Source organism: Musa acuminata, chromosome BXJ2-5, assembly GCF_036884655.1.
Source record: "Musa acuminata AAA Group cultivar baxijiao chromosome BXJ2-5, Cavendish_Baxijiao_AAA, whole genome shotgun sequence".
In the NCBI taxonomy this organism is placed as follows: Eukaryota; Viridiplantae; Streptophyta; class Magnoliopsida; order Zingiberales; family Musaceae; genus Musa; species Musa acuminata.
Window position 1 is genome coordinate 1,517,501 of NC_088342.1, and position 25,476 is coordinate 1,542,976.

Consider the following 25,476-nt stretch of genomic DNA (forward strand, 5'->3'; position numbering starts at 1 on the left):
TGATCTAACCGTAAAACCAAGCTGCTATAAACTATAAAGAAACTACCTGGAATATTTCAGTATCCTTGACCCTTTGATTTATTCTATATTCCCTCTTCCTATCTTTCTCAATACTATCCTCTTCTTTTTTTTCCCCCCTAATGTGTCGATCTTCCTTCTACACTCCATCAGACTGTGTTGAACCACAAAGGAGTAGTCTTGGTGTTATATTAAGGTTGTTCCTTTACAACCCAGATAAACTAGGGTTTGAGTCACAGAAGTAACCTCCATGTTTGTAGAACCATGACTATGTATATTGATCCTCCTAATACCTTGCATTCACCCGATTTCATGATCAAAGGTCAGTATAATTAATGCAGAAAAAGTTGGTGATTCACCAAGACTGGAAATGGACAAAGATTGGCAAAAAGAAGCTCTCTTTTAGCCAATCATTGCTTCTTCTTTTTTTAACAACTCTCTAATATCTGCTTTGTGACACTTCAACTTTGCTAAGATCATCACTCCCAGATGGTCAAGACATGCCATGCCAAACATAACAATCGAAACAACACAAGATCTTAATTCAAGCTGAAAACAGCAGTGGCACAAAATTCTGCTAATGTCCGTGGAATACATTGTCTCCACATCTTTGGCTTGATAAGACATAACATGACTTGGTATCATAAACAATACGATAATATACACAGACATGCTAAACTCAGACAAGTAGTGCATACCTGATAGAAAATACATAATGTTAATTACTACAAAAGTGGAAATTAAAGATATTCCAGGTTTCCAACTCAACTGTCTAATTCTTCTCAGTAATCCAGGGACCCCACAGATGCCATTCCATTGCTCAAATTTCTGGACTCCTGCCTGCTGATATATTCATCAGAAGTGTGGCTTGGGATTCTCCTGTTTGTAGCTGCATTAAGAAGATCAACCCCTTCCTTGCCCATCTGCTGAACTTCTTGGGGTGACAAGATCTTTATGCTCGATACATTATTAACAAACTCACTGAGAAGTATAGATAAATTACAAAAGTTAGTAGTTTAATGTTGCATATTAGTCAACACAGGACCAACTCGATTTCTTTTAAAAAAGGATAAACACAAATTGTTAATAAGTGCTGGATGTATCTTATCTTTTCCCCTTGATAGATCTTTGTTCCTTAACATTGAGATTCTTTTGGGAAAAACAATATTATCACTCTTAACCGCTGTTATTATAACAAAAATAGGTTTCTTTTACACAGAAACCCATTCACCTCCACTGAAGTTCTATTGCTTCTTGATTTCTATGTTTTCAATGCAAAAAATGAGGATTTTTTTATTCGTTTGTTACTCAGAGATCTCATTTCTGAGTTTGACTAATTCTTGGAAGAACCATGGTACTTTTGTCTTTTGAGATGGAAGAGGTGGGCTTCTCCTCTAATGGATCTTTTTGTTTTTTTGTCTGCCATGGGTATCCTGTATCATAAGTTTGATAAGATACCATTTCATAGTGGTCTTTAAGATTGCCAAGGAGTATCTTCTTTTTAATTCAATGCTATGTTTTAATGGTAATTTTTTTGTCCACACTTGGAGTTGAATGCTCAATGGAAAAAAAAAAAGATTTGGTGGCTGACAATAATGATGGTCATTAGTTCGATGACAAATGCCAATTATATGCATTTCTGGACAATGCACAAGCTAATGGCTAAAATAAAGCTACCAAATCAGACTTCTATCATTCAAATATATGGATATGTTAGCGTTGTAAATATAGCAAAGTTCAAATAAACAACTCGATACATTATAAAAAAAATAAAAACAGTATCATACCATAGCAAATAATCCAGTTCATTGGCAGGGTTTTGACTTGTGTCTTAAGTAATGCAACAGTGTCGACCAACTTGTACAATCGAACACAATCAGTAACTATAGCAGTACAAGCTTTTGAAAATGGATATTTTTTAAAAGGAAATGGCATCCCTAGCATATGAACTTAAAATGCATGTGACTTGTAGTTGGTTCCCTTGTTTACTAGAGTCATTATTCCTAAGTACTTGGGTGCAAGAAACATGAACTTTGTGAAAAAAAGCCATTGGTAACTCAAAACAAGTTCAATGATAGCCTGTCTCCCTAAAATTACATGAAGCACAAGAAAGAGTTCCACGAGTTTGCTAACTACCACACAAATAAAGATAAAAAGTGTGAGGACTCACTGCCATGGGTCATCGCCTACGAGAAGAACATCATTTTCCCGGTCGACGAATACAAGCTGCCAGCCTGATCTTAGAGGGTCCTCCAACAGGCCTTCTAGGCCAAACAGACGCCCAAGCTCACTGCGGAGCTCGGGATAACTGTTAAATTTTGTAATATCCAATGACCTTCCAAAGGACCCCGATTTGTAAACCTGACATCATCAAATTCTTGTTAGTCAAGAAATAATGTATCAGAAAAATGGATCGCACAAAATTCAAGTAGCCTACAGAGACACAGCCATGTCACTCAATGAACTTAGCTGGCTCAATACCAACCCAGCTACTAGTAGAAGAGAAAAAGAACACTTCAAGCATGCACCATGATAACAAAGTGCTCAACGTGTAGGAAGGCAAACCTAGCAAGGCTGGTTTTATCTGTTCCTTGGACAAGTCATATCAAGATGTAACTTCATATATTGGCAGGTAATATTGAAATTTTCCTATTATTAGATCAAGCTACTAATCGACCTGTCTTAATGGACAATATATCAACACAAAGAAAACAATTCACCTTGACAAAGGTTCCATTTTGTGGGTTCATAACACCCACACTATTCGGAGACTGCAAGAACTCCGAATCCTCTATACAGTTAGAACTTGTCAGTGCTTGATGCAATGCATAATCTGTTCCAGTGGTACTCACAAATGGCATCAATGTTGAAACAGTATCATTGTCAAAGTTCCTAAGATTTGACATGCCATTCTGCACCAACAGTGATGAAGAGTCTATATTCACACTGGAAAGCAGATTGCTTTGACGATCCATTCCACATTCCTGGTTGAGAGAGCAATCTCTTCCTGAAGATGGTGGTACAGTAACAGCATTCTGAGAGAAGTTGATCTGAGAACCCAATTGTTTGACCTCTGGCTGCATGGATTGAAGTACAGGAATGGATTCAACAGCTAGTCGCTTAGATGACCATGGGCTTGTAGCAATTAGTGGAGTTGTTTTTGGCATACTAACAAGGCCTGATGTTTCTTCAGCTGAAAATGGGTGCAAAATCCCATGCAGAGGGGAGACACCAGATGTGGACATGCGGTTGATGATTGTCTCGGGCAAATTCTGCTGCTGGCATAATGATGCCATTTTCTGCAAGGACAAAGTCTGGGCCTGAGAAGTAGATGCAAACTGAGACAAGGTTGACATTGCATTAGGAATTTGTTGATTAGATAACTGCTGCTGTTGTATTTGCTGTTTCTGAGGTTTCTGCTCCTGCTGCTGGAGAGATCGTGGATGCAGTTGCTCCTGTTCCTGTTGCTGCAGAGGTCGTGACTGCAGTTGCTCCTGCTCCTGCTGCTGAAGCAGTCGTGGTTGCAGCTGCTCCTGATCATGAAATGAGTTGCAATGCTGCATCTGATGCTGGACAAATGGATACAGAGTCTGATTTTGATTCTGGGTTTCTTGCAAGTTCTGAAGGAGGGTTTGTTGAGATTGGGGTTGCATTTGTTGTAAGACCTGACTAGCTAATAGTGGAGCTGATGCGTTTGTTATGTTCTGATGTTGTTGAAATTGCATCACAGTAGAAGTTGCCTGTTTGGAAAAATCCACAGCCCTCATCTCCTGTAGTGCTGCTGAAGCCATTGCTTGATACATATCAGGCTGTAGACCAAGAATGGATGAATTGCATCTCTGATGCATCCAAGGTGTCATCCCAAATCCCTGAAAATTCAAGGACTGTATCCCCCTTTCGCCATCTTGAAGCCACATAAGAGAAGAGTTCAAACCAATATCATCATCTTTCCCACCTGAATATATTGGAAGGAATAGCAAGATGAGTTCATACATCTTCAGGTTGCATTTTTCAGGAAGCAAATACAATGCGTACCATGCAGAGAGGGCAATCCAGAAGGCCAAGGCCGCTTGAGTCTAAGGGGAAAGGCAGATGGATACATCGGAAATGTTGTCAGAGGCTCAATCTCCCAAAGGGATACTCTTGGCTGCCTCTCCCCAGCAGTTGACTCATCCCAGCCAACCTACAACAGCAAACCAAAATCATGTGTAACAACTGCAGGAGTTACAGCTTAAGAGATTCCCAGCTACCTTTTAAGTAAAGGAATAATATCGCAAGATTAAGCCTTAATGGTTTCCACAGAATTTATCTGAAAAGCTGAGAAGTTTCACAAGATAAGCACCTTCACAGAACGCCAATGTGAGTTTGGCCAACGGACAGGGTCTAGATCACTTATCCCTGTGATGGTGCCCATGTATCTGATAATGAAAAGACAAGAAAATTAAAAGATGATACAATGAAATAAAAGGGGGCATATGGCAAAAGCTAATAGATGTTATTAGCAACATGAAATTAAAAAACAATCCAGAACAAAAAACAAACATGGTTAATAACAGTGCTTAAAGTCCATTAATGAATAGGAATGTCAAAGACTATGCATCAACCTGCGAACACTTGACTCCTCTGTCTCGAAAAGCATTCTAAAACGCATCCCCACGGAAACACGTGTGTGATAGACTGCTTTAACATACTTAGCTAGTGGAATAACAAATTCTGAAGGGCTTGCCCTGACAGCAACAAGTCGATGTAGTTCAGAAATAGTTACCAACAAATATGATTTAGATAAAAAATGAAGCGATGTGATGCAACCAAATTTGAGTTTTACCTTGGGTTGTAAAATATGGTAAAACGGCTGTTTGTTGCAGCAGCATGAGCTGCTGCAGCGAGGAGGCCTATATGCATGCTATCGCTTGATAATACAGATGAAGGCATAACAGTTTGTGGTCGATTAGCACGCCGAATACCTATAAGCAGCTGATTGCTCTCATTCCTAAAAGATGCAGAATATCCAAGTGTCACAAAGAAGTCAAAACAGCTTCCATTAATTTGCATAATAACTTGCAGAAATTTGCAACAGAAAAATGGCATGGCATCATCGCACCAGATAAAGAGTACTGAATCCCCGGCGACTAGCCTTTTTGCACTTACAAACACACTCCATCCAGTTGTCAGAAGATGCCTCTTTGGTTGACCTGCATCACCAGTGCTCTTAGAAAATATTTTTAAAAATTACAACCTTTTTCTAAGGGTAACAACATACTATTTATTTATCTCTGGCAACTGTCCTATTTGACAAAAACAATGTTGGACAGGAAAAGAGGCCCAGAAAGTACATTTTGGCTGTTGGACAGGTTTCTTGAAAATGAAATTATAAAAGAAAATAATTGCATGACATATGTGACCTTCATAAACTGCATATATACCAAGATATTTTCTCCTGTTCAACCAAAAATGTACAAGTATCCGACTTTGCTGCCAACCTGATCCATATTAAGTATCCCTTTATATTAGGATTTTTCCATTCTTTGTTGGCTTATGTTCAACTCTGAAATTTTAAAAATAAACATATGGCAAAACTTGTCCTTCCCCTTTCTTCAAGGCAATTCTAGTCTGCTTTATGGTTACGTGAGCATAAATTGAAACCCACAAAATATTTAAAATGAAAAAACCAGCTGCCATAAAGATTTCTTGGGCAAGTTTCTCTTTCCCAAGGTTGTCATGATTAGGAAGTGGGGAGAGTGGAGTGTAAACATTCACAAAACTTCTATGGTGCCTTCTCAATTTGAATTGTGCTCCATAGCAAAATGCTAAAGAACTGGAAACACCAAATTGTAATGACAAAGGGAGCATTGTTAATTAAATATGTCCTGTAGATAAAGAAATTCAGAAATAAAACCGTGAAACAGGGGTATGAGGGGCCAATAATGGGTTAGAAATCACAAAATTGAAGCAGATTATTCCATAGGCACAAAGCTTATTTTATGTTGAAAGGCTTTCTTACATTAACAAGCATTTTATACAAAGGCAGAAAACATGTGGTTGAAATTGGGACCAGAGAGTACAGATATATTTTGTCTACGGAGTATGGATGATGTCTTGACTTTTTGTACAGGTGGGATGACCATCATTAATTATGTTTTGACAACATACTATTCATTGAGCATGATGAAGAGCATACCGAATGATGAACCATCTAGGTGATACACTCAATGCAAAACAAGCAAAAATGTATAATAAAGTCAGGATCGGAGAACAAAGGTTGTGTGTGACAGGGATTTACAAATGAGACAAGACAATTTTGAGTTGAAATATGTACTTAAAGTTCTTTTATGAACAAACAATATGATTGTTTATTAGTTCATATCCATCAAAAGAACCAACAGCTCCAAAAACAAAGTTGATGAAACATTCATTACAAAGAGAGGAATTATTGTAAGGGAAATTAATCAATATTGTATCAAATAAAGAATTAGTCCACAATCAAGCAGCTAGTTCCAAAATAACATCTTGCCAGCAGGTGTTTTTCCTACTACTAAAACATCACCATCCTTTTCTCCACACTATATATGTTACAAACTCAGGATGAGTTCTAATTTGATCATGATCATTGCAATATCTTTCTTATGAATAACTGCTTAACTAACAGTCTATATTGCAATGCATCAACTTGAATCTACAAGTTAGGAAATTGTTAACGATCAAAGTGACTAAAATGATAAAGTAAGGGATTTCACCAAAATAAATCAACAAACAGAATGGGCCCAGTTGCCACTCACTTTTGTTCAAACTCACCTCGGAAAATGTGACGGAACTTCCATTCATTATCATGAAGGTCTCTTGCAATTAGCTCTTGCGCAGGAGGCTGCTGAGAATAATCCTGTGGAAACAACATAAAGAATAAACTAGTTGACTACCAAATTTGGATAGGAACTATCAGATTAGTAAAGATTCAAGCAGTATTAAACAAAATAATCCCACCAGTGGTGGAAAGACTTTTTCAGCTGCCCGCCTAGGAACAGAGAAACCACCATGGGTGCTGGTGTCACTTGCAGTCAAGGTCTTACAGAAGTAGTTGGTTGGCTGTTTGCTTGGAGTACCCAGTTCAGCAGGAAGATAGGGTTCCTTTTGTTCTTCCTATAGATGTGAATATGAAATTTTATATAGAAAAAGAAAAAGAAGCATAATGCAAATTACCCTTGCACCAAGAACAGTATAGAAGATTCCAGTTACCAGGCTTAATGGTTGCAGTGTCATCTGGGCATATACTTCATCCGTCTCAGCATCTGCCTGAAATGTTATTTGAGGTGGTACTCAGACCTAGAAGTCAAACCTATAAGATACCTATCCTCAAAAACATATATTGTTCATGGTGAACTTACATGCATTGTTACATTATGAAGCTGACAGATCAACTGAGGAGGTAAGTTGGGGTAATTGGGGATATGGCCATCTACTTCTTTATTAGTAGAAGCAGCTACCTGCAAAGCCCAGGTGCTGTCAAATCGCAAAGGCCAAGAACTAGGAAGAAAACCATACTAAATTGCTTGACAATAGTACAAACATCATCCTGAAGCATGAAAGCTGATGGTCCAAATAAGATAATGCAACATTGACTATACAGTTCAAAAATCTATTTGTTTATATGAAACTTTATATAGTAAGAAAACAAGCTCAGCAGATGCCACCAAGAATCAACAAAACAAAATTACGCTATTAAAGATCAAATGATTGTGTATAATGATGTAGCAGACTTTGCTGGGTGGTACATATTGTTCCAATACATATCAGAGCTACTGCAATCATTAACTGATCCTCTTTTTAATTTCCTACTTAGAGATCGTTTTCATGCACAGCAGCGTACCATTCCATGCCACACCAACAGCAAGTGGCATGCCAACCATGGCTAGCATGGGACATACTGTGATCTCGAGAAGATAAAACAGGATAAAATTAAATAGCTGAACAAACTAACCTGCTCACTATGTCCCTGAGGAAAATACACCACACGGCTTCCAATAGCAGGTAAACAGACAAGTGGTCCAGCACATGCATGCCACAGCTCCGAATTCAGGCACTTCTGCTCCCCTGTGATTCACAAAACATATCAAGTGCTCCATGAAGCAGAAGTGTACAAAATAGTAACAAAAGGAATAACATCAATTGCAACTAATTTTGAAAAATGATTCATTCTTAACCACAGAATAAGCAAAAATAAAAATTGTTATAATAATTAGATTTTTTAATCATATTTTCCCTAATATCTTCTTTTCTAACTAACCAAGAGAGTTTAAGGTATAAAAAAACACAGGTGTAAAAGAACACTTCTTCATTTGATTTTTCCTGGCATCATTTTGTTTGGTTAACCAACAAATTTGAAGATAAAACACAAAAACAAATGCTTCTTTTCATTGATGTGCATTACAAATTACACATTTCTACAGCTATCAAGCAAGACTGCATCTTCTTGTCAAAGAAAAACTTGCAAAACGTTGAACACAGAACAGACATCACTTCGGCATGCAAAACAATTCAAGTCTTTCTTCACCAAAAATGAGAATCCAGACTAGCAAATTGGTACACCAGGGAAATAGTTGTTTTAGATTTAGAAAGCAGATAAATTCTCTGAATCTAATAAAACCAATAACCTCAAGGGAAATACCATCACAGACTCAACTGCAACCAATCAAGAAAATCAAATAAAATGATAAACTATTATGCCCCGACTCTGAAAACAAAAAGAACCATGAATTTAGCTTAGCTTTTTAATAGTCTTCTCCAAATAAAAGAAAAACAGGTCACAAAACTCACCTTCTTGTGTCTGCTGAGGAAGACCCGAAGATGAAAGCCTCATAATGAAGGTATGGACAGGCTTGATGCGAAATGAAAGAAAAATGAGGTACACAGTTGAACTTTATCTTCAACAAACACGAGAAAGCTTCAATGGACGACACACCATGGCGCAAAAACCATTCTTTATGCGCAATAAGCTTATTGGCATACCCTGTTCAGATCTTCAGTCCAAAAAGTAGGACCCGGTCTTTAGCTACGGAACAGAGAACGAGAGTCAAAGGAAACGACATCAGAGCTTCATTTGCGACATTAAGTTCCAACTAAAGCTTCATCCAAAGCCAGTTCCGCTGCAAGAGACGCTCGCTTCCACTCTCATCAGGTCCAACGCTTCTTTCAAACCCTACGGTTCCGAATCTTCAACCTCCAGAGTTCAACAAAGTCCTTGCAACTCAAGACCCCACAAATTTCAACTCAGAACTAATGTCTCCGTCCCAAAGCCCAAGCTCATGTACTCGGAAAGAAATCTCCTTCCGACGCTTCGAAGTGCGAACAAATCCCGAGCTTTTAGCAAGCTCTAGGGCTTAAACCTCGCACGAAACAGCTAAAGCTTGCACGGAAACTAAGGCGCTCGAGCAAAACCCGGTGGTAGAACAAAGAACATTTCAGATCTCGCCTCGGAAACAGTCGTAGCAACTCGAAACTACAAAACAAGCTTAACAAAGTGCTACAAACGTACTCCAGTCTTCAAAAGATCCCACCTTTCCTCCTCTCGTCACTCCAAACCTCCATTTGGAGCTCCATTGCAAAGCCTCCTACCACAAAGATCAGGCTTCTTCCAGCGGAAATCGAACCAAGAGCCCGCGGAACCTAAAACTTGACCTTTCTCGCTCGGAAAGGCCTCATTTTGAACACCGTGAGCTCCAGATCCCCTTGTTCAGCGCCAAGAAGCCCCAAAAAACGAGCATTTTGGAGGGCAATTCCGCAACAAACGTCGATTTCTCTCGGCAGCTGGATTGAGGCGAGAGAGCGCAAAAGGGAAAGAGAGGAAGAGATAGAGAGAGACGAAGAGAGTTCCTAGTGGCTCCCTCTCCGTTCCTTCTTCCATCCAATCACTCAGTATAAGACCGCCATTATTTTCTTCTCCTTTTCCCCAGCTTTAGTTTTCGTGTTTTTTTTGTACGTGATCGTGATTCGCTCGGAAATTGGAGAGGGTTTTTCTAATTTATGTTTTATTTTTACGCTTTTTCGCTTTTCTAATTACGCATACGCCCTTAAACTTTGCTCTAATTTACGTAACTGCCCTTCCTTTTGGGAAACTTGGCAAAGCCCTCCTCCTTATATTATGTTGTTCTTATTAAACAACATAATATTAGGAGGACAAAAATGCCCTCCCTTATCAGATTACTACATCATATTGTTGTTCTTATTAAACAAGTAATCGATCCTATTAATTGTTGTTTGATAATATATTATGTTGTTCCCAATGCAATCAGTATATGCAGAAAACATAATTCAATTATTGATAAAGGTAAAATGTAAAAATGTGTTTATTTTAATTTCAAGTTTAGTAAGAATTTGAGTCACGTACTAATGCTAGCATTTTTTTTCTTCATTGAATAATAATAGTTGAATGATATTTAATAATATTCATCTCTTCTAATCAAGTAAAATTATTGCTGATAATATTTTTTTTTAAATAATATCTAAAAATTTTTCATTTAACAGTCAATCATCTATCTATTTTTCCTCTTTTTTTTCTTTAGTTTCGTATGATAATTTCAATAATATTAATAAAATATTATAATAAAGTAAAATTATTACATTATAGTATTTTACATAGCATATAGTGTTTTTTTTATTATTACTAAAAATCCTATAATATATTATAAAAATATATAACATAATATAAAAAATATATAACACAGTATAACATTATAATTAAACCGATTCACCGTATAGATTGATCTATGGTAACATGGATTAATAAAAAAAAAAGGGATAGTTGATTGGATAGATTCTAGGTATTGAATAAAAAAATAATACTACTAAAATTTTGAAAAAATATGGTACATTTCAAAAACTAAAAAAAGACTTGTATACTGACTTATCTTATAATTCTTAGTTTTCCTAAACCCATTTTCTTTGCTTTCAATTTTATATGCACAAAACTTTTAAAGTATCTCATTTTCGATATATAAGCTTATATTCGAACATACTTTAAGAAGATAAATATTGTAGCTATATCAGATAAATCGATTGAATACAACAATTGATCGAAGAAAATGACATATATCAAAATATATGACTGATTATTATTATTATTATTGTAAGTTTTCTCCTACTTTTTTCCCCTTTTTTTTCATCTTAATGACACAAATTTCCCTTTCATTATCCATAATTGTCATCAAGAACCTGTCTTAATTAAAAGGGCAACTATGTCAAATCACACAGCTCTTTCTCTTTTTCTTTTATTTATTTCTTTCGTCGTACGAGGAATCGCCTCTTTCCAAAAGAACCCCGTATTATAACCATAAAATAATAATTCAGGTACGCTCACCGCAGACCCACATCATTTACCACCATCCCATCCCTCCATCACGCCCACAGAACCGTAATCCTACGGTCCCGATCGCGCCCTCGCCCATCTCGAGAGCAGTCAAAAGATCCGCACGCTTCACCCGCCGCTCCTCTCCCGTCACTTTAAATCCTTTTTTTTTTACAGCGTCGCGTGCAAGTTTTGTCATTCATCGCCCGTCGTACCACGCGCCCTTTAATACTCCTATGTACGATGGCCCAACTCGCGACCCACGAAAAGTACCGCACTTCGGAGGACGGGCGGGGCGAGTGGGACCGATGGAATCCCCCAACTGTGGTCCGGGTGGTTTCGAGGGTGCCTCGGGAACTAGTGGGAAGGAGCGTCGGTCTTTAGCATGTGCGGTGAGTGGTTATTTTTATTTTGGCGCAGCGAAAAGTACGTGCGGGTATGGGCACCGAAATCGGGGAAATATACGGACGTGATCAGGTCCGTCGGATGTGATCGAGAGGGCCGCGGCAGCCGTCTGATGACACCGGGGTGGTGGGGGCATGTGACGCCTCAGAGGCGTCTCCTTCGGCGTCGTACGGTGTGGGTCAGAGCGCGTGTGATGAGATCGCACACGCGAGGCGGTTTATTTATATGTATAGTGACTTGTTTATTGCGGTAGAAATTTGAACAGGTGCGGCTGCAGGTCACGCGGTCCGTCTCGCTGAGAGCGAGAGAGTGGGCCCTGCGCGAGTGATCCGATCAGCAAGCGGGTCAATTGTCGGGGACGAAACAGCGTCATCGTTGACCACCTTGGTTGACTGGAAGCCGGAACGATGACGCGCCCCTGTCTAACGGAAACCAGGGTTCACGGTTTCGACATTTGGGTGACGTGGTGTGCTATTGTTGGCCCAGCCCTATATATATATATATATATATATATATATATATATATATAAGCATGTTAACATATAATTGGACTCGATCTTGTTCGAACCCAATGGACGTCAATACCAAATCCATTGGACCGGCATTCGATCGGGTCGGGTTCAAGTTATCTGTTCCTTCGACCCGGCCCATTTATTTATATGGCCCATGTGACTGAGGATAAGCTTCTTGCGCAACGGCTCCCTGCGAGATCGCTCTCGATGCTAAAACCCTAAACTTTCGGGAGACGGAAGAGAGGTAATTCTCCGAATCTTCTCTTCCGGAAGTCGCCTTCCCTGTTATTGGGTTCAATCCGAGAGAGTTGTTGCGGAATTGCATTGGTTTTCTTGGATTTTTCGTGCGTTCAGGGTCTAATTTCTTAAACTTTGGCAGGCACTTTTGATCGCGAATTTATGCTTGTAAACGCTAGGAGTCTCCGCATTTTATTTCTTTCAAGTCGATTCTTGGATTTTTTTTCGTGCGTTTGGAGACCACCTTCTTGAGTTTGGTTGGGTGTTCTGATCGCGATTTCTTGCTTACGAGCGCCAGGGGAAATGGAAGGATTCATTTCGATTCCTTTTAATTTCGTATTTAATCTGGTGCATCGACATTAAGGACCCGGTTGGGTTTGTTCTCAGAAAACGATCAAGAACTGTTTTTTGGTATCGTTCTTGAACCATTGCTATTAGTTGAGACGACAGCAGGCAAAGGACTGGATTAGCGTGAGATAATGCAGGGAGGACGGAGGGAGACTAGCTAGACAAGAGGAGACGGATGGAGATGTTCCTGCAGCGAATTGGTGGCATGCAGGTTGGTGGCGTGCCTCGAGCAGCTGTCGAGGGAGAGGGAGAGGGAGAGGGTCGGGCGACTAATAGATGCTGAGAGTATTGAGAATCGATTCAGAGAACAAATGAAATTGTTTTATACTTTTAGATTTTAGAAACAAATTTTGATTCATTTTTAAAACTGAAACCAAAAACTACTCAGTCAAACAATTTTTTTTTCTTTTTTGTTTAACATTTTAAAATTGTTTTTTGAATATAGAATCAAATAGTCCCTTATTACTATAGTTTTCTTAATTGCAGAAGGTGGATGTTGATTTGAGAATACTTTTGAAACAAGAAGCAAGAATTAGCATTCAGAAAGATGGCATCCTTCTCGCATTCATGGCTCTTTCGAGGTGCATTATCCTATAATATTATTCCTTGATATTGCCAGTCTGGAATGATGCTTTTTATTATTTATTTATGGCTTAGCAGATCAGTTGGTGGGGAATTTAAGGTCAGTTGATTTTGGTATTTATGTGAAACCCTGTAGTAGAAAGTTCCAGGTATGTGAAATATCATTATTTTAACGTGTGTTTTTACTTGAGATCATACACTCCTTGTTTATGTCAGAATGTTAAATCTATTTCTTTTAACATAAGACCAATCTTTTTGGGCTAGAAATCTGGTGCTTTTCAGCAATTTGCTTGAGCTGTAATTAATTATAGCAACCTATTGGTTACACGACATGTTAACTAATTCATTATTTGACCGTTCCAGACACCATTCGTAGGTGTAAACAATTCAAGGAAGCAAAACATTCTTATTCAATCAAGTCCATCCTATTGGAAAAAGGACAAAATATTTCATGAAATTAAATGTGCAAATAAGGATGGGAAATTTGATCCTTCATCGATCGAACCACCACCATACTATAGTTACATGGATTCAACGTCTGGCCAGCTTGAACCAGCATCTGGTGCCCGAGCAAGCATACCTGGAAGGGAATATTGGCCTGAAGGGACAGCTAGTCGCGTGGCTGCTGCCAGGGCCCCAGAACCTCCTGGCAAGTCTGATGGGAAGCCTTCATATGGTAAAAATCCTGGTAGCAGGCGGAGGAAATACAAGGGCCAGGCAACTGCTTCAGAAGCTGCAGAAACTATTTCAGATATGAGCAACCAACCTGTTCTTGAGACATCAGAGCCAGACGGTTCTGTTGATGAACCTAAAGATCCATCTGAAGCATATGTTATTTATCAGACAGAACCAGAGCAAGAGAACATGAGTTCTTATGAGTTGGACAAAGAAATGGGACGACCACATCCATTTGTTGATCCAGATTTAGATAAACCCATAGAAGAGCCTCGTACGAGTGAAGATCTTTGGTGGAATTGGCGAAAACCAGAAAAAGAGCAATGGTCAAGGTGGCAAAGGAGGCGTCCAGATGTTGACACGGTTAGTTTTGATTATAAAACAGTGAATTTATTTAGAGGAAAAATCACCTTTGTCATCACACCATATATCAAAAGATGATTAACTCCATTTGGCATGTTGTCGTAGCTTGCATTAAGTTGTCAAAATCAGAACTCTAAAGTTCTTTTATCCATTCTGCAAATGATGATGACTAATCAGAGTTCATGACATCTATGCAGGTTTTTGCAAAGGCTATGGCAGAAACTGGGCAAATAAAGTTGTACGGGGACCACCCAACACAAACTGAAACTGCTCTTGCAAGAGCAAGAAGGCATTTATTCAAGGAGGAAAGGTACATATGGTCAGATGCTGCAAATCAGAGCCCATGGTTCTATTGCTGCTTGAAGTGGAGTATGAAATAAACAAGCTGATGTGCTTATACTTATTTTATAATACATACATATACTCTGATGATCATGGGAACTGGAAAAGAAAATATCGGTGTTTATAATGTCCATTATATTTTCAAAGCCTGTTATGTAAATGGAAGTGCTCAACTTTATAGCAATGGCATTACTATTTTTTTCAGATAAGCGAGACCATTACTTCTGGTAGAAAGGATTGAAATTACTTAAGATATGGTTAACATGTGGTGTTATGCTTCACTAATATGCTTCATTATAACTTTTTTTAAAGATTTTTAAATTCTGCCATTACTATAAGAGGCTAATAATTATTTCACAGTTATGAGGCTCCAAAAATTCATGACTTTGGGACATAAGAGTGTGGTCAAATGTTGAATGTTTTCGAGAATAGAATATGTTTAATGAGATGCAAGAAAGAACCAAAAGGAAGAGAGTGATGTCTGTTAATAGGTGTTATTTAGTTTAAGAGTTAAAAATAATATACCTTTCAGCAGCCGGTTAGTTACCCCATATTGGGAATTTCGTAAATCATCAACCATTTCGTTGGATGTTGTGGTTGGTAATTGTCAAGCTTGTGTAGAATAATTGGGTGGGAATATTCTTCTCATTTTCTGGAAGCAGCAGATTGTGTAATGTAATTTAGTTTGGCTTTTCCAAATTATGCTTTCCAAAATAACAGCAGCAGCTGTTACCTTTTTTCTATCTCATGTCTTTTCTCAAGTATCTTTTTGGCTGATGTTGTAGACTACAAGCAGAACAGAGGAGATTGGAAGAAATTGGGCCAATAGCATACTATTCAGAATGGGTCAAAGCATGGGACAGGGACACTTCACGAGAGGCTGTACAGAAACACTATGAAGAAACTGGTGAGGATGAGAACATTCAACTAATCGAAATGTTTGAACATCAAACTGCCGAAGAATATCGCATCATGATGGGCACCGACATTCGCATTAAGCGAGATCCATTAGCAATGCGGATGCGAGAAGATCTAATCAAAGAGAGTATGACAATTTGTTCAGTTTCTTATGATAATTTACTTGATTAACTCTTTTCCATTCTTCTATCATTAGCTAAATGGAATCACTGGTGTCATTGCAATGCTTGAATACATTTGATATTCTACTTGGTATTGCGAAAATGATGAACGCCTCTGATGTGATTGTGAACCTGATTCTTGTCAAGACTTAACTTCTTACAATGTTGTAGTCATGCTTTGCCTTACTGGTGGAATGCTCTGTGTTGGCCAACAGATGCCATGTTTATGTGTGCTTCATGTCATCAGTCTGCTTGCAGAGACCAAAAAAAAAAACTTAAAGGGGGTTGGGAGTGGGTGTACCGCTTATTCATCACTGTAGGCTCTTCTCGGTTCCTGTTGTACGCTTAACCTTGTTGTGCTTCAGTGCTTGTGAGCTCCTCTTGATCACTGTTGATGCTCATGCTGGATGTTCTTGTATGTACCCGAGTTGCGAAGTCACAGGGCATTCTCATTGCAGACCTGAGAGGTTCAAGGACCCCGATCCCTTGACAGATCAAGTGAAGATTTTAACCTAGAATGCTATTCAGCTTTTAGTAGTTATAAACTATTAAACATGGGCATCCATGGGTCCTGATACTATGTTAACTGACCTGATAACATTGTTTCTTAGAATTGGATCCATGTAAATCATTGTATCAGGTGTAGATCCTCAATTCATGCTAGATAGCATGCATAAAATCTTGTATGTCTTCATATATGATAATTACTGTATCTAGACCCGCATTAGAACACTACTCTTATATGATATAGTTTTAGGTCATAGGTGGATCCAATCTGAACTCTGCCCACTAAAAACACCTGATTGACCAGTCCTTGACAAGCAAAAGCAAACTTTGGAGGGTGCTTTGATTCTATGGGCCCATTATGGTTACGTTACATCAATCCACGATTGTCGCACTAGACAACTTGTGTTGTTTATCTAAACTTTATTTTTTTAAATCTTTAGTTAAATGGCATTACTTTTATGAAATAACATGAATGTGGTCAAGGTTGGAAAGTGAACTCATCATATACACAGCAACTTATCTCTATCCTTCTTGAAAATGCTCAAAAGCAGTTTATATTAGTTTCTTTACCATATTTATATCCACTAAATGCAGTGATTGCATGAACATGCATAGAGGACTTATTACATGTACACAGTCAAGATTTTATTGTGCTGCCATATTCATCAATTAATGTCTTTGCGATAGATGGCAAGTTGCTGCTTATAAATTCACCGTGAAAATTTTAATTCCTTTATGTCGTATTTCTTATAAGCAGATTCCTCTAGTTACCTGGCATATGCGTTCTTTGGCCCAATGTAAACTATAACTTTATTCATCTATTGTTCTTTTGCAGTATGGGGTGGTGATCCTGTTTATCCAACTATCAATTATATTCAAGATCCTGATGAAGTAATTGATTACAGGGGACCGGATTTTCATGAGCCGACACCAAATATGCTGGCTTATCTTATGGAGGTAGAGTGTAGTCTTTTGCTAGTTTTCTGATGTAAAATACTACGATAAGCATAACATTGTACCTAGATATTTTGCAGCTCTTTACATATTGTCATGAATTCAGGTTTCAAGATATCCTTGATTACAGTAACTAGTTCTATCTCTTGTCCTGACACCTCTTCTATAGAAGATGTTAATAGCAAAAGAGATCCTTCTGAAGAAGTTCTAGACCCTATTAATGTGAGTCATGTTGAGCTGCCAACCTTAGTAGTCATAGTTTTTTTATTAAATCAAAATGGTCCTAAATGGTCTTAATTCTTTAATTGGATCAGTATCGTATGATTATAACAAACAGGTATATTTTTATGTAATACATTAGACAATTAGATTCATTTTGATTATTCTATGTTTTTGTGATTTTATCAATTAATTGTGTTAATGGTTTGCTAAAATCTTTCCATTTATTAGAATGATTTTTTTTGCTAGAATAATCTTATAAGACATCCAAATAATTTAATGTTTTAAGAATAGGTAAAAGTAAAACTTGATAATTTTGGATCTAATTTTTAATCTTTTATTTGAGATGATGCCCCCATCTTTCGGCAAAATACGTCATTGTGTTAACTCATTGAAGAAATCTTAGCTAAAGAAATGTTTCCTCTATTAGGATCAATACGACACTAAGAGGGGGGGGGGGGAGTGAATTAGTGTGTACGTAAAAACTATGTCGAGTCGGAAATCTTCGTTCGATAAAACTGTATCAAGGAGTGTTTAACTTTAAAAACGTTCGTAATAGCGTGCAGGTATAGTAATGAGGAAGTAAAGCAGTTTGCAATAAAGGTAAACAACAAAACATAAATGCAAACCGATTTATAGTGGTTCGATCGTCGTGACCTACGTCCACTCTCGATTCCTCTTCACTCGATGCCACCGACTTCCACTATTCGATCTTCTTTCAATGGGCGAAGATGAACTATCTTTTTACACCTCTTCTCTCCTTTTCACAAGTTTAGGAGATAACCTTTACAACCAATCACCCCTCTCTTAAACTTCACCCAACACTTAGAGCTTGAGAGGAGTTCTCACAATATTACAATAGTGTTTTCCTTCCTTTTTGCTCTCAGTTGATGTGTATTCTGAGTAGGGATGAGAGGGGTATTTATAGGCCCCAAATGGATTCAAACTTAGAGCCAAAAAGTGTCTTATCCCCGGTTTTCTGGGTACTGGCGGTACCCATCGCTAGTACTGGGCGGTACCATCGCCTGACACATTGACACTGGGCAGTACGTCCAGTCTAGCGATACCATCGCCTGACAGTCATTTATGGCCGACGGTACCACCGCCCAGACCACCTGGGAGGTTGAGCCTCAAGCGGTTCCACATTCAGCTCCGGCGGCGCTACCGCCTGACGTAGCTTTGGATCACTGAATGGGCCTTTCTCTTGGCCCAAAATAGCCTCACTTTGGGCCTAGTTAGCCCCTAATTGAGTTGGCATGGTTACATTCGAAACCAACTCAATTAGCCCTCTAAATTACTTCGATCTAGACAAATTATTACAAGCAAGAATACTAAGTTGTCCAACATGTTATTGGTTCATCCGACGCTTCGTCCATACCTTCGGCGCATCGTCCTCTCTTGCGGCGTATTGTCCAATCGGTATATTGACCTCCGCAACACCTGATCTCCTTGGCGCAATGTCCGATCCTTCTGGCCCAATGCCCGAACTCATGGCATGAAGCCTTCTGCCGACACGTCGACCATTCATCTAGTCCGATGTCTAATCTTCTGACATGTTCAACTTCGGCCCAACGTATGATTCCTCTTGCTTTAATCGATTTACCTTTTCTGATCGAAGTTAGTCCTGCGTCATTCAAAATGCAGATTAGATCATAAACTCATCAATTGATTTCATCATCAAAATCCGAGATTCAACATCCTCAATTAAGAAATTTTGGTTTAAAAAATTTTGGTTTAAAAAATATATTGTTTTTATTGAACATGTTAGACATGAAAATGGAGCTTGTTACTTATGCTTGTTAGAGATGATACTTATATTATTCTATTCATCTAGTTTTCAGCTACTTCATATGTCGCAATGTAATATTCATCTTGAATATTTGTACTAAAACCATTACCAAACAAAATCTTAAACAATTTGATCCAATCTAAGACTCTGTATGATTTATAATATGGTTCCAATTTTGAGAACACTGAATGATTGTAATTGTCACTATCTTAGATCTATGTTTGACATGCCAACATTTATCTACTGAAACTATGTTTATGTAGCACACCTAATGTGATAAATTATTATGTTTGTTGGCATCCCTAGGACCTCAAAATCTTTTCTAGCTGATATCCTTTGCTCTGTTACATTTATGTCTACCTGAACTTCATGATCTTAGTAGAAACCTTCTTTAGAAAATCGTGATTGGTAGAAAATAAAAGTTACCTGTAAGTATCATTAAGTACCATTCGTGGTAGCTTTGGCCTTTGTTTTCCAAACATAAGATATTCCATATCTTAAATGTTGGAAAAACTCTTAAATCTGATTATTACCATATGAGATGATTCTAGCTACTCTTTTTGTTGACACTGTTGTACATGCCAAGCACACTTGGGATGGGTAAATCAGGTGAGTCTTGAAGTTGCAGAGAGTATATGTTACCCTTTTTGCATGAGCACACTTTGAAAAAATAAGAGTAAGGCTACGTACAAGTCCCAAACCCTGCAATAGTGGGATATTCTGGCATTGGACTGACCTTTTTTAGCCATACTTAAAAAAAAAAAATCAATGATAATCTTTGTTCCAGAATGGAATATGTTCCTTCATGCATGATGCTTCAAATACTATGATGTGTTTAGCAACTTTTCTTTAGCTCTGTTTATCTTTTGCATGACCAGATAGCTATGGAAGCTTTTGGTACATAATGACCACTTGTTATCACTTGTTATGTACTTCAGAGTGGTTCTCTGGAGTCTGGAAAATTTTGTTAATCAAATTCAGGAGTCTGCTGTTTAATGCCTTTGTTTTATCTCAGCAAGGGAAAATAATACCAAGGCAGGAGCTTGAGAAAATTTTGGCCAAGGAGAAAACCCAAGAACTAGAGGTAGTTAATCTTTTTGTTCCCAATAGAGTTCCAAGCCAGGCCACTTTTGATGCAACTTGAATCTCTTACTGCCATAACCACTACCGCAGGTCACTGACATGGATGAAGCTATGGCAAGTGCTGTTGACATTGGAGAGGATGATGTGAGTGAAACTTGTTAATCTTTGTGCCCTCAGTTAGGTAACTCGGAAAATTTAGGATTCGAACTTGCACCTTTTGGGGCTATCATTCAGAAGCAGTCTTCAAATGTCAAGGACTTTCATCTTCTTTAGTTCTTGCTAATTCTGCAAACCATATAATCTGTGTTTTTTCTTTTGAGACAGGATGAAGATGAGAGTGAGGAAGAAGACGAAAAAGTTGAGGAGAAAATTACTCGTAACTGGAGCGTTCTTAAAACTACTCCTCAGCTGCACAACTCAAAGGTACCTACAGATGTGTAAAGACCTCTTTTTTAGTATGTAGGTGAAAATTTTAGTGTAGGATACATCTTTGGATATTTGAAAAGTTTTGTGGTGGAGTCACATAAGCTTTCAGTCCTTCATATCTTACATTCATAGCTTGCTCAAAGGACCTTATATTTCTTTTATGCATTAATTAAAAACTATGTTCCTACTGTTGCATTTATGGTATTTTGCTATGTTCTAATTAATGAACTTAACAACTATCTTCAAGATAATAGCTGAATTTGTCACGACTGGAACTAATAAGATAACCATTTGATTAGTTTATGGAGTATGAACCACTTGCCCAAAATGCACGAGTCCAAGTTAATAGTAATACACCATCAATTCCTTAGATACCAATTCAAGTTTTTACCCATTCGAATGTGGGACTAAACTTTGGGGTGTTACAGTATTTTTTATCTAACCATCTACGTATTATGACTGGCTCTCTTTCCTAAATGTACATTACCTAAGGCTTGAATTGATCTTTTAGCAGGCTAACTTCAAGTAGTAACTGACTCAAGATATTTTTAAGGTCCACCCAAGATAGATTTGCTTTAGATCCAACTTTCTGCATATTATGGTTGGTTATTCTGAAAAATATACCTTATCTAAGGTTTGGAACCATTTGTTGATGTGATAATTTTGAAGTGGATAACATGCTCTAAGAGTCTTTTCAGTTCTACCATATTGCCATCTAGGTTGTAAGTTTGTGCTCTAGACTATTTTTGATTGGAAGACACATGATGATGATTATCAAAGTCTTTATCACACCAAAATCTTCTGAAAATTTTGAGAAGCATTGCAGTTGTGTTAAATAACGGCATAATATCATAGTAACCTCTTTTTAATGCTACTCTGATAACTTTTTTCTCGCATCTTAATCAAGCTATTCTTTTTGAAATTTTATGTTCTGGTTTTTTCCTTTTGTCTAGGAAAAACCAAAGAAGGAAGGCTCCATGTCTCTAGAAGAGGCTATAGATGACTCTGAGAACTTAACTGATTTCCTTATGGACTTTGATGAAGAGGAGTAATATTTAAATTTCGACCAGCAATTGTTCTACCCATATGACTGGTCAGTACAAAATAATATATTAATGTTGCTTTTCAGTAACCATTTTGTATGTCAAGCATGATTTAAGCTAAGAGCAGTACTAAAATAATAAGCACCAAGTTTAAGACAGTATTAATATTGACAACACAAATACTTGCTTAAGTATTTTATACATTATGTGTACTGTTATTGAGTCTTTCATTTGATGTAGTTGTTTCATAATGCAGAACGGCTTTTGTATTTTTTATTTACTAACTACAAAATGGTTAACTATGCAGTCATTGTGCATCGATCTAGATATTGAGATATTAATGTGGATTTTGTCACTTCATGGACATTGAAGTTCTTTGGAACTAGGCACATATCTGCCTCTTGACATGGAGGGCACTGAATTTCTGGCAACTTTTATCTGTTTGACAATGCAGGTCTGTTATGTGTGATAACATTTTAAACATCAGAATATCAGATAATATTCTTTGACAAACTTGCCAAATTTGAGGAAACATTGAACTGTATTGTGCTTTGTTGCCTTTTGTTTTGGGCTAGTTAGAACCTAAGTTTTGTAGATTAGTGTATTCTACCACATGATCACCACAAGGTTCTTGAGCACAAATCAACCAAAAAATGAAAAGAAGTATGACTTAATATTGGGATTGCTTGATGGTGTTATACCCAATTAACTTACCAAGATTGGAGTCATTCTAAAAATTTTAGCTGGGACTTTAAGGCTTGTTATTGTTGTTTGTTATAGTAGTAACCTTCAATTGTTGTTTGTTATAGTTGTGGACCAGGCGCCGCTTTGTCACGGACAAACTTCTAAACAGAATGTTTGATGTAATGCTTATGTATGTCCGTGTCTTTTGGTATGTTCATGCTTTGTACAGCATGTAGAGGGACGGCCGAAGGCTTAATAGTCCCATTTTAGTTAGGTTGGTGGCCGCTTTAGGCTTGTAAATAAAGGTTGTGTCATGAGGACACGTGTGAGAGATTTTCGATCTGTAGTGGACCATTTTACCCTTTGTTGTGCAACTGTTCAAAGCTTGTAAAGTCTGTTTGTAATTTGCATTGTCTATGAAGTGTTTTCGGAGATGCTTGCTTGTGGATCCCGAGTGAGGCGTTCTCTCTAACCCGTTCTCTCTTTTGTTGGTCCTAAGGGACAATGGGAGGCTTCGGGGAGGCTGACCTTTGCGGACGGACACGCAAGGGTGCCGCACGACTTAGGCAAAACCAGCTAAGTCCGTGACAGCTTGGGCACTAGGCATGTCATATGTTAATACCTTCGTGTGTGGACCAGGCGACGCACTTCAATGAGGCGCCGCTTGGGCACTCGCCCGAACCCAGGTGTTGGGCGCTTAGGGCGATCGCCCAATTCAATTAAGCGAACCAAACCGGTTTAAGTCTGGTTCAGTTCGTAGTTTCTTACCTCAAAAGCCACGCTTCATGCCCGCGCGACCCCGAGGAACCCTAGCGTTGCTTCTACCTCTGCCGTCGATGCTTTCTGTCGTTGCCTCCGCCATAGACGTAGCGAACCGAGCCTTCCTTTGTCGTCGACGGATGAGTCCAACAACCCCCTTAGCTTCCTTCCGTCGTCGCTTCCTTCCACTGTTGAGGAAGAGGACTGTAGGTTCCTCTGCCACCGACGAACGCCCTCCGAAGCTTCAGTCGCTATCGCTGTTGCTGTCCGCAGCTTCCATCGTTGTCGTTGTTATTGTTCGCAGCTTTCGTCGTTGTCACTGTTATTGTCTGCAACTTTCCTCGCTGTCGCTGCTGCTATCCACAGCTTCCGCTACTGTCGCTTTTGTCGTTCACAACGTTGCTGCAATTATCTTAAACTAATCCTCTACTGTTAACATTTTTTTCTCCCCCCTCTAACTTTAATTAATATACTGTTAACAGTATATTTTTAATTTAATATTATTTTTTATTTAAATAGTTATATTTTTTAATTATATTATATTTTTAATATTTTAATATTTCAGAGTTTTTTTTTCTCTGCCTCTAACTTAAGTAATATACTGTTAACTGTATGTTTTAAATTTAATATCATATTTTTTATTTAAATAATTATATTTTTAATTATATTATATATTTTTTTATATTTTAATATTTTAGAGCGTCTCGTTTCACTCGGGCGAGCATCTCAAGCTTTTTGGAACCTTAGCGTCGTTTGACGCCTAACGCTTTTTAAATCACCAGAACGTGACAAGTTCTAGTTGCGATAGCAATTGAATGTCCTTTTTAAATAGTTAGTCAATTCTTTTTTCAACTCATGCCCCTACCCTATTAGAAGATCTAATTTATAATCCAATTTAGTTTTTTTTTATAAAATGTCTAAATCATAAGAAATTCTTTGTTTTCATGATTTATGTTACTCTTTAGTCATCTTGGAGCTGAGACCATTTTATAAGATGAACTTTAGTCAATATTTTAGCTGAAATGCTCTTTTCCATGTAAAATTATTGTTGTATCTGTGTCTTCTTTCCAACTCTTTATTTTGCCCTCTTTTCACTTTGATGCATTGCCTGTTATTGGCAGTCTATTTCAATTTTGCTTGCATCAGGTAGCTTTTTGTACTACCCTGTACATGTATAGTATGACAATATTTTGCGTGTTACACTTTCTGGAGATAACGATGGAAATAGAGTTGACTCTGAGTAGGCAGTGATAAAAAAGACTGGCTTAGTTTACTTTGTTTTGCATTTAGGACTATGAATTGTGACTCGCCGTGTGGAGTTAAATATAATGGGTGATTGATTAGATAGGAATTTTATGTTGCTCTAGTTTTGCAGGTATGAGCTCTAGTTGGCATGTCACAGGACCATGGAGGGTTTAATGAACATAATTTGAAGATTGCTGACATCCCATTCAAGTTAAAAAATCTGATGCATCACAAACAGCAACAATCATGACAACATGGTGATCTTTTATTATTGCAAGGTGAAACCTACCCTGCCTGAGTTTATTGGGGGATCTTAAGGATGTATAATAGTTGGGAACCGAAGGTGTGGGGTTGTCCGACTTTGATTGCTGGATAAAGCAGTATCCAAAATCCCATGTATTGTTGTGTTGACTCAAACTCTCTGGTTATCATAGTCAATCAGAGAAGCGTGTGAAAACACCCACCCTGTACATCCAAGTGATGTAGAGACTTTGACACATTCCTGTGACACTAAATGTTTGAGAGTTCTTATCTTGTGTTTATATATTAATTTTCTTGTGGTTGGGCTGACGTTTTAAACTGTCTCTAAATTTAAATTTCTTGTTATTATTGTTATGCACTCACATCATTATTATTATTATTGTTGTGGTTGCTATATAGGAATGGTTCCAACTTCCAACCCTTGATGAAATGGTCCGCATTCGAACATTTCCATGACCTGAGGGATGACGATCTTTATTCTAATGGTTATTGAATTAGGAAAAATGAATGAAATTACATTATTTGTGGTGTTTTACATGATAAGCTACAAAATACTGAGTCCTGAGACCGTATTGACTTTTTCCAAGTCAAGCTGTTGACTAGAATAATT

The 25,476-nt window shown here is 38.0% G+C and overlaps 2 protein-coding genes across 7 annotated transcripts; one reads left to right on the top strand and one right to left on the bottom strand.

Annotated features, from left to right (window-relative positions):
- Window positions 1-541: 541 nt before the first annotated feature.
- LOC135612052 (auxin response factor 17-like) lies at window positions 542-9,951 on the bottom strand. Its single transcript, XM_065107789.1, has 14 exons — window positions 8,827-9,951; window positions 7,991-8,103; window positions 7,398-7,496; window positions 7,249-7,305; window positions 6,997-7,152; window positions 6,811-6,895; window positions 5,120-5,210; window positions 4,844-5,008; window positions 4,623-4,745; window positions 4,361-4,436; window positions 4,054-4,201; window positions 2,739-3,973; window positions 2,189-2,379; window positions 542-999 (listed from the first exon to the last, which is right to left on the bottom strand). Exons 1-14 carry the CDS (start codon window positions 8,867-8,869, stop codon window positions 801-803), a joined length of 2,781 nt encoding a protein of 926 aa, XP_064963861.1. The 5' UTR covers window positions 8,870-9,951; the 3' UTR covers window positions 542-800.
- Window positions 9,952-12,416: 2,465 nt separating this feature from the next.
- LOC135612053 (protein PLASTID TRANSCRIPTIONALLY ACTIVE 12, chloroplastic-like) lies at window positions 12,417-25,175 on the top strand. Of its 6 annotated transcripts, none has more exons than XR_010486733.1 (13): window positions 12,417-12,514; window positions 13,342-13,436; window positions 13,516-13,586; window positions 13,801-14,475; window positions 14,673-14,785; window positions 15,603-15,862; window positions 17,239-17,360; window positions 20,381-20,449; window positions 20,539-20,592; window positions 20,773-20,871; window positions 21,828-21,967; window positions 22,225-22,371; window positions 24,728-25,175. XR_010486733.1 is itself a non-coding variant. In XM_065107791.1 (12 exons), exons 2-11 carry the CDS (start codon window positions 13,403-13,405, stop codon window positions 21,924-21,926), a joined length of 1,596 nt encoding a protein of 531 aa, XP_064963863.1. In that variant the 5' UTR covers window positions 12,417-12,514; window positions 13,342-13,402; the 3' UTR covers window positions 21,927-21,967; window positions 24,728-25,175. The 6 variants fall into 6 exon arrangements, 4 of the variants coding, with proteins under 4 accessions (XP_064963863.1, XP_064963862.1, XP_064963864.1 ...); XR_010486732.1 differs by having other exon boundaries at window positions 24,736-25,175; XM_065107791.1 differs by lacking the exon at window positions 22,225-22,371.
- The last annotated feature ends 301 nt before the right edge of the window (window positions 25,176-25,476 follow it).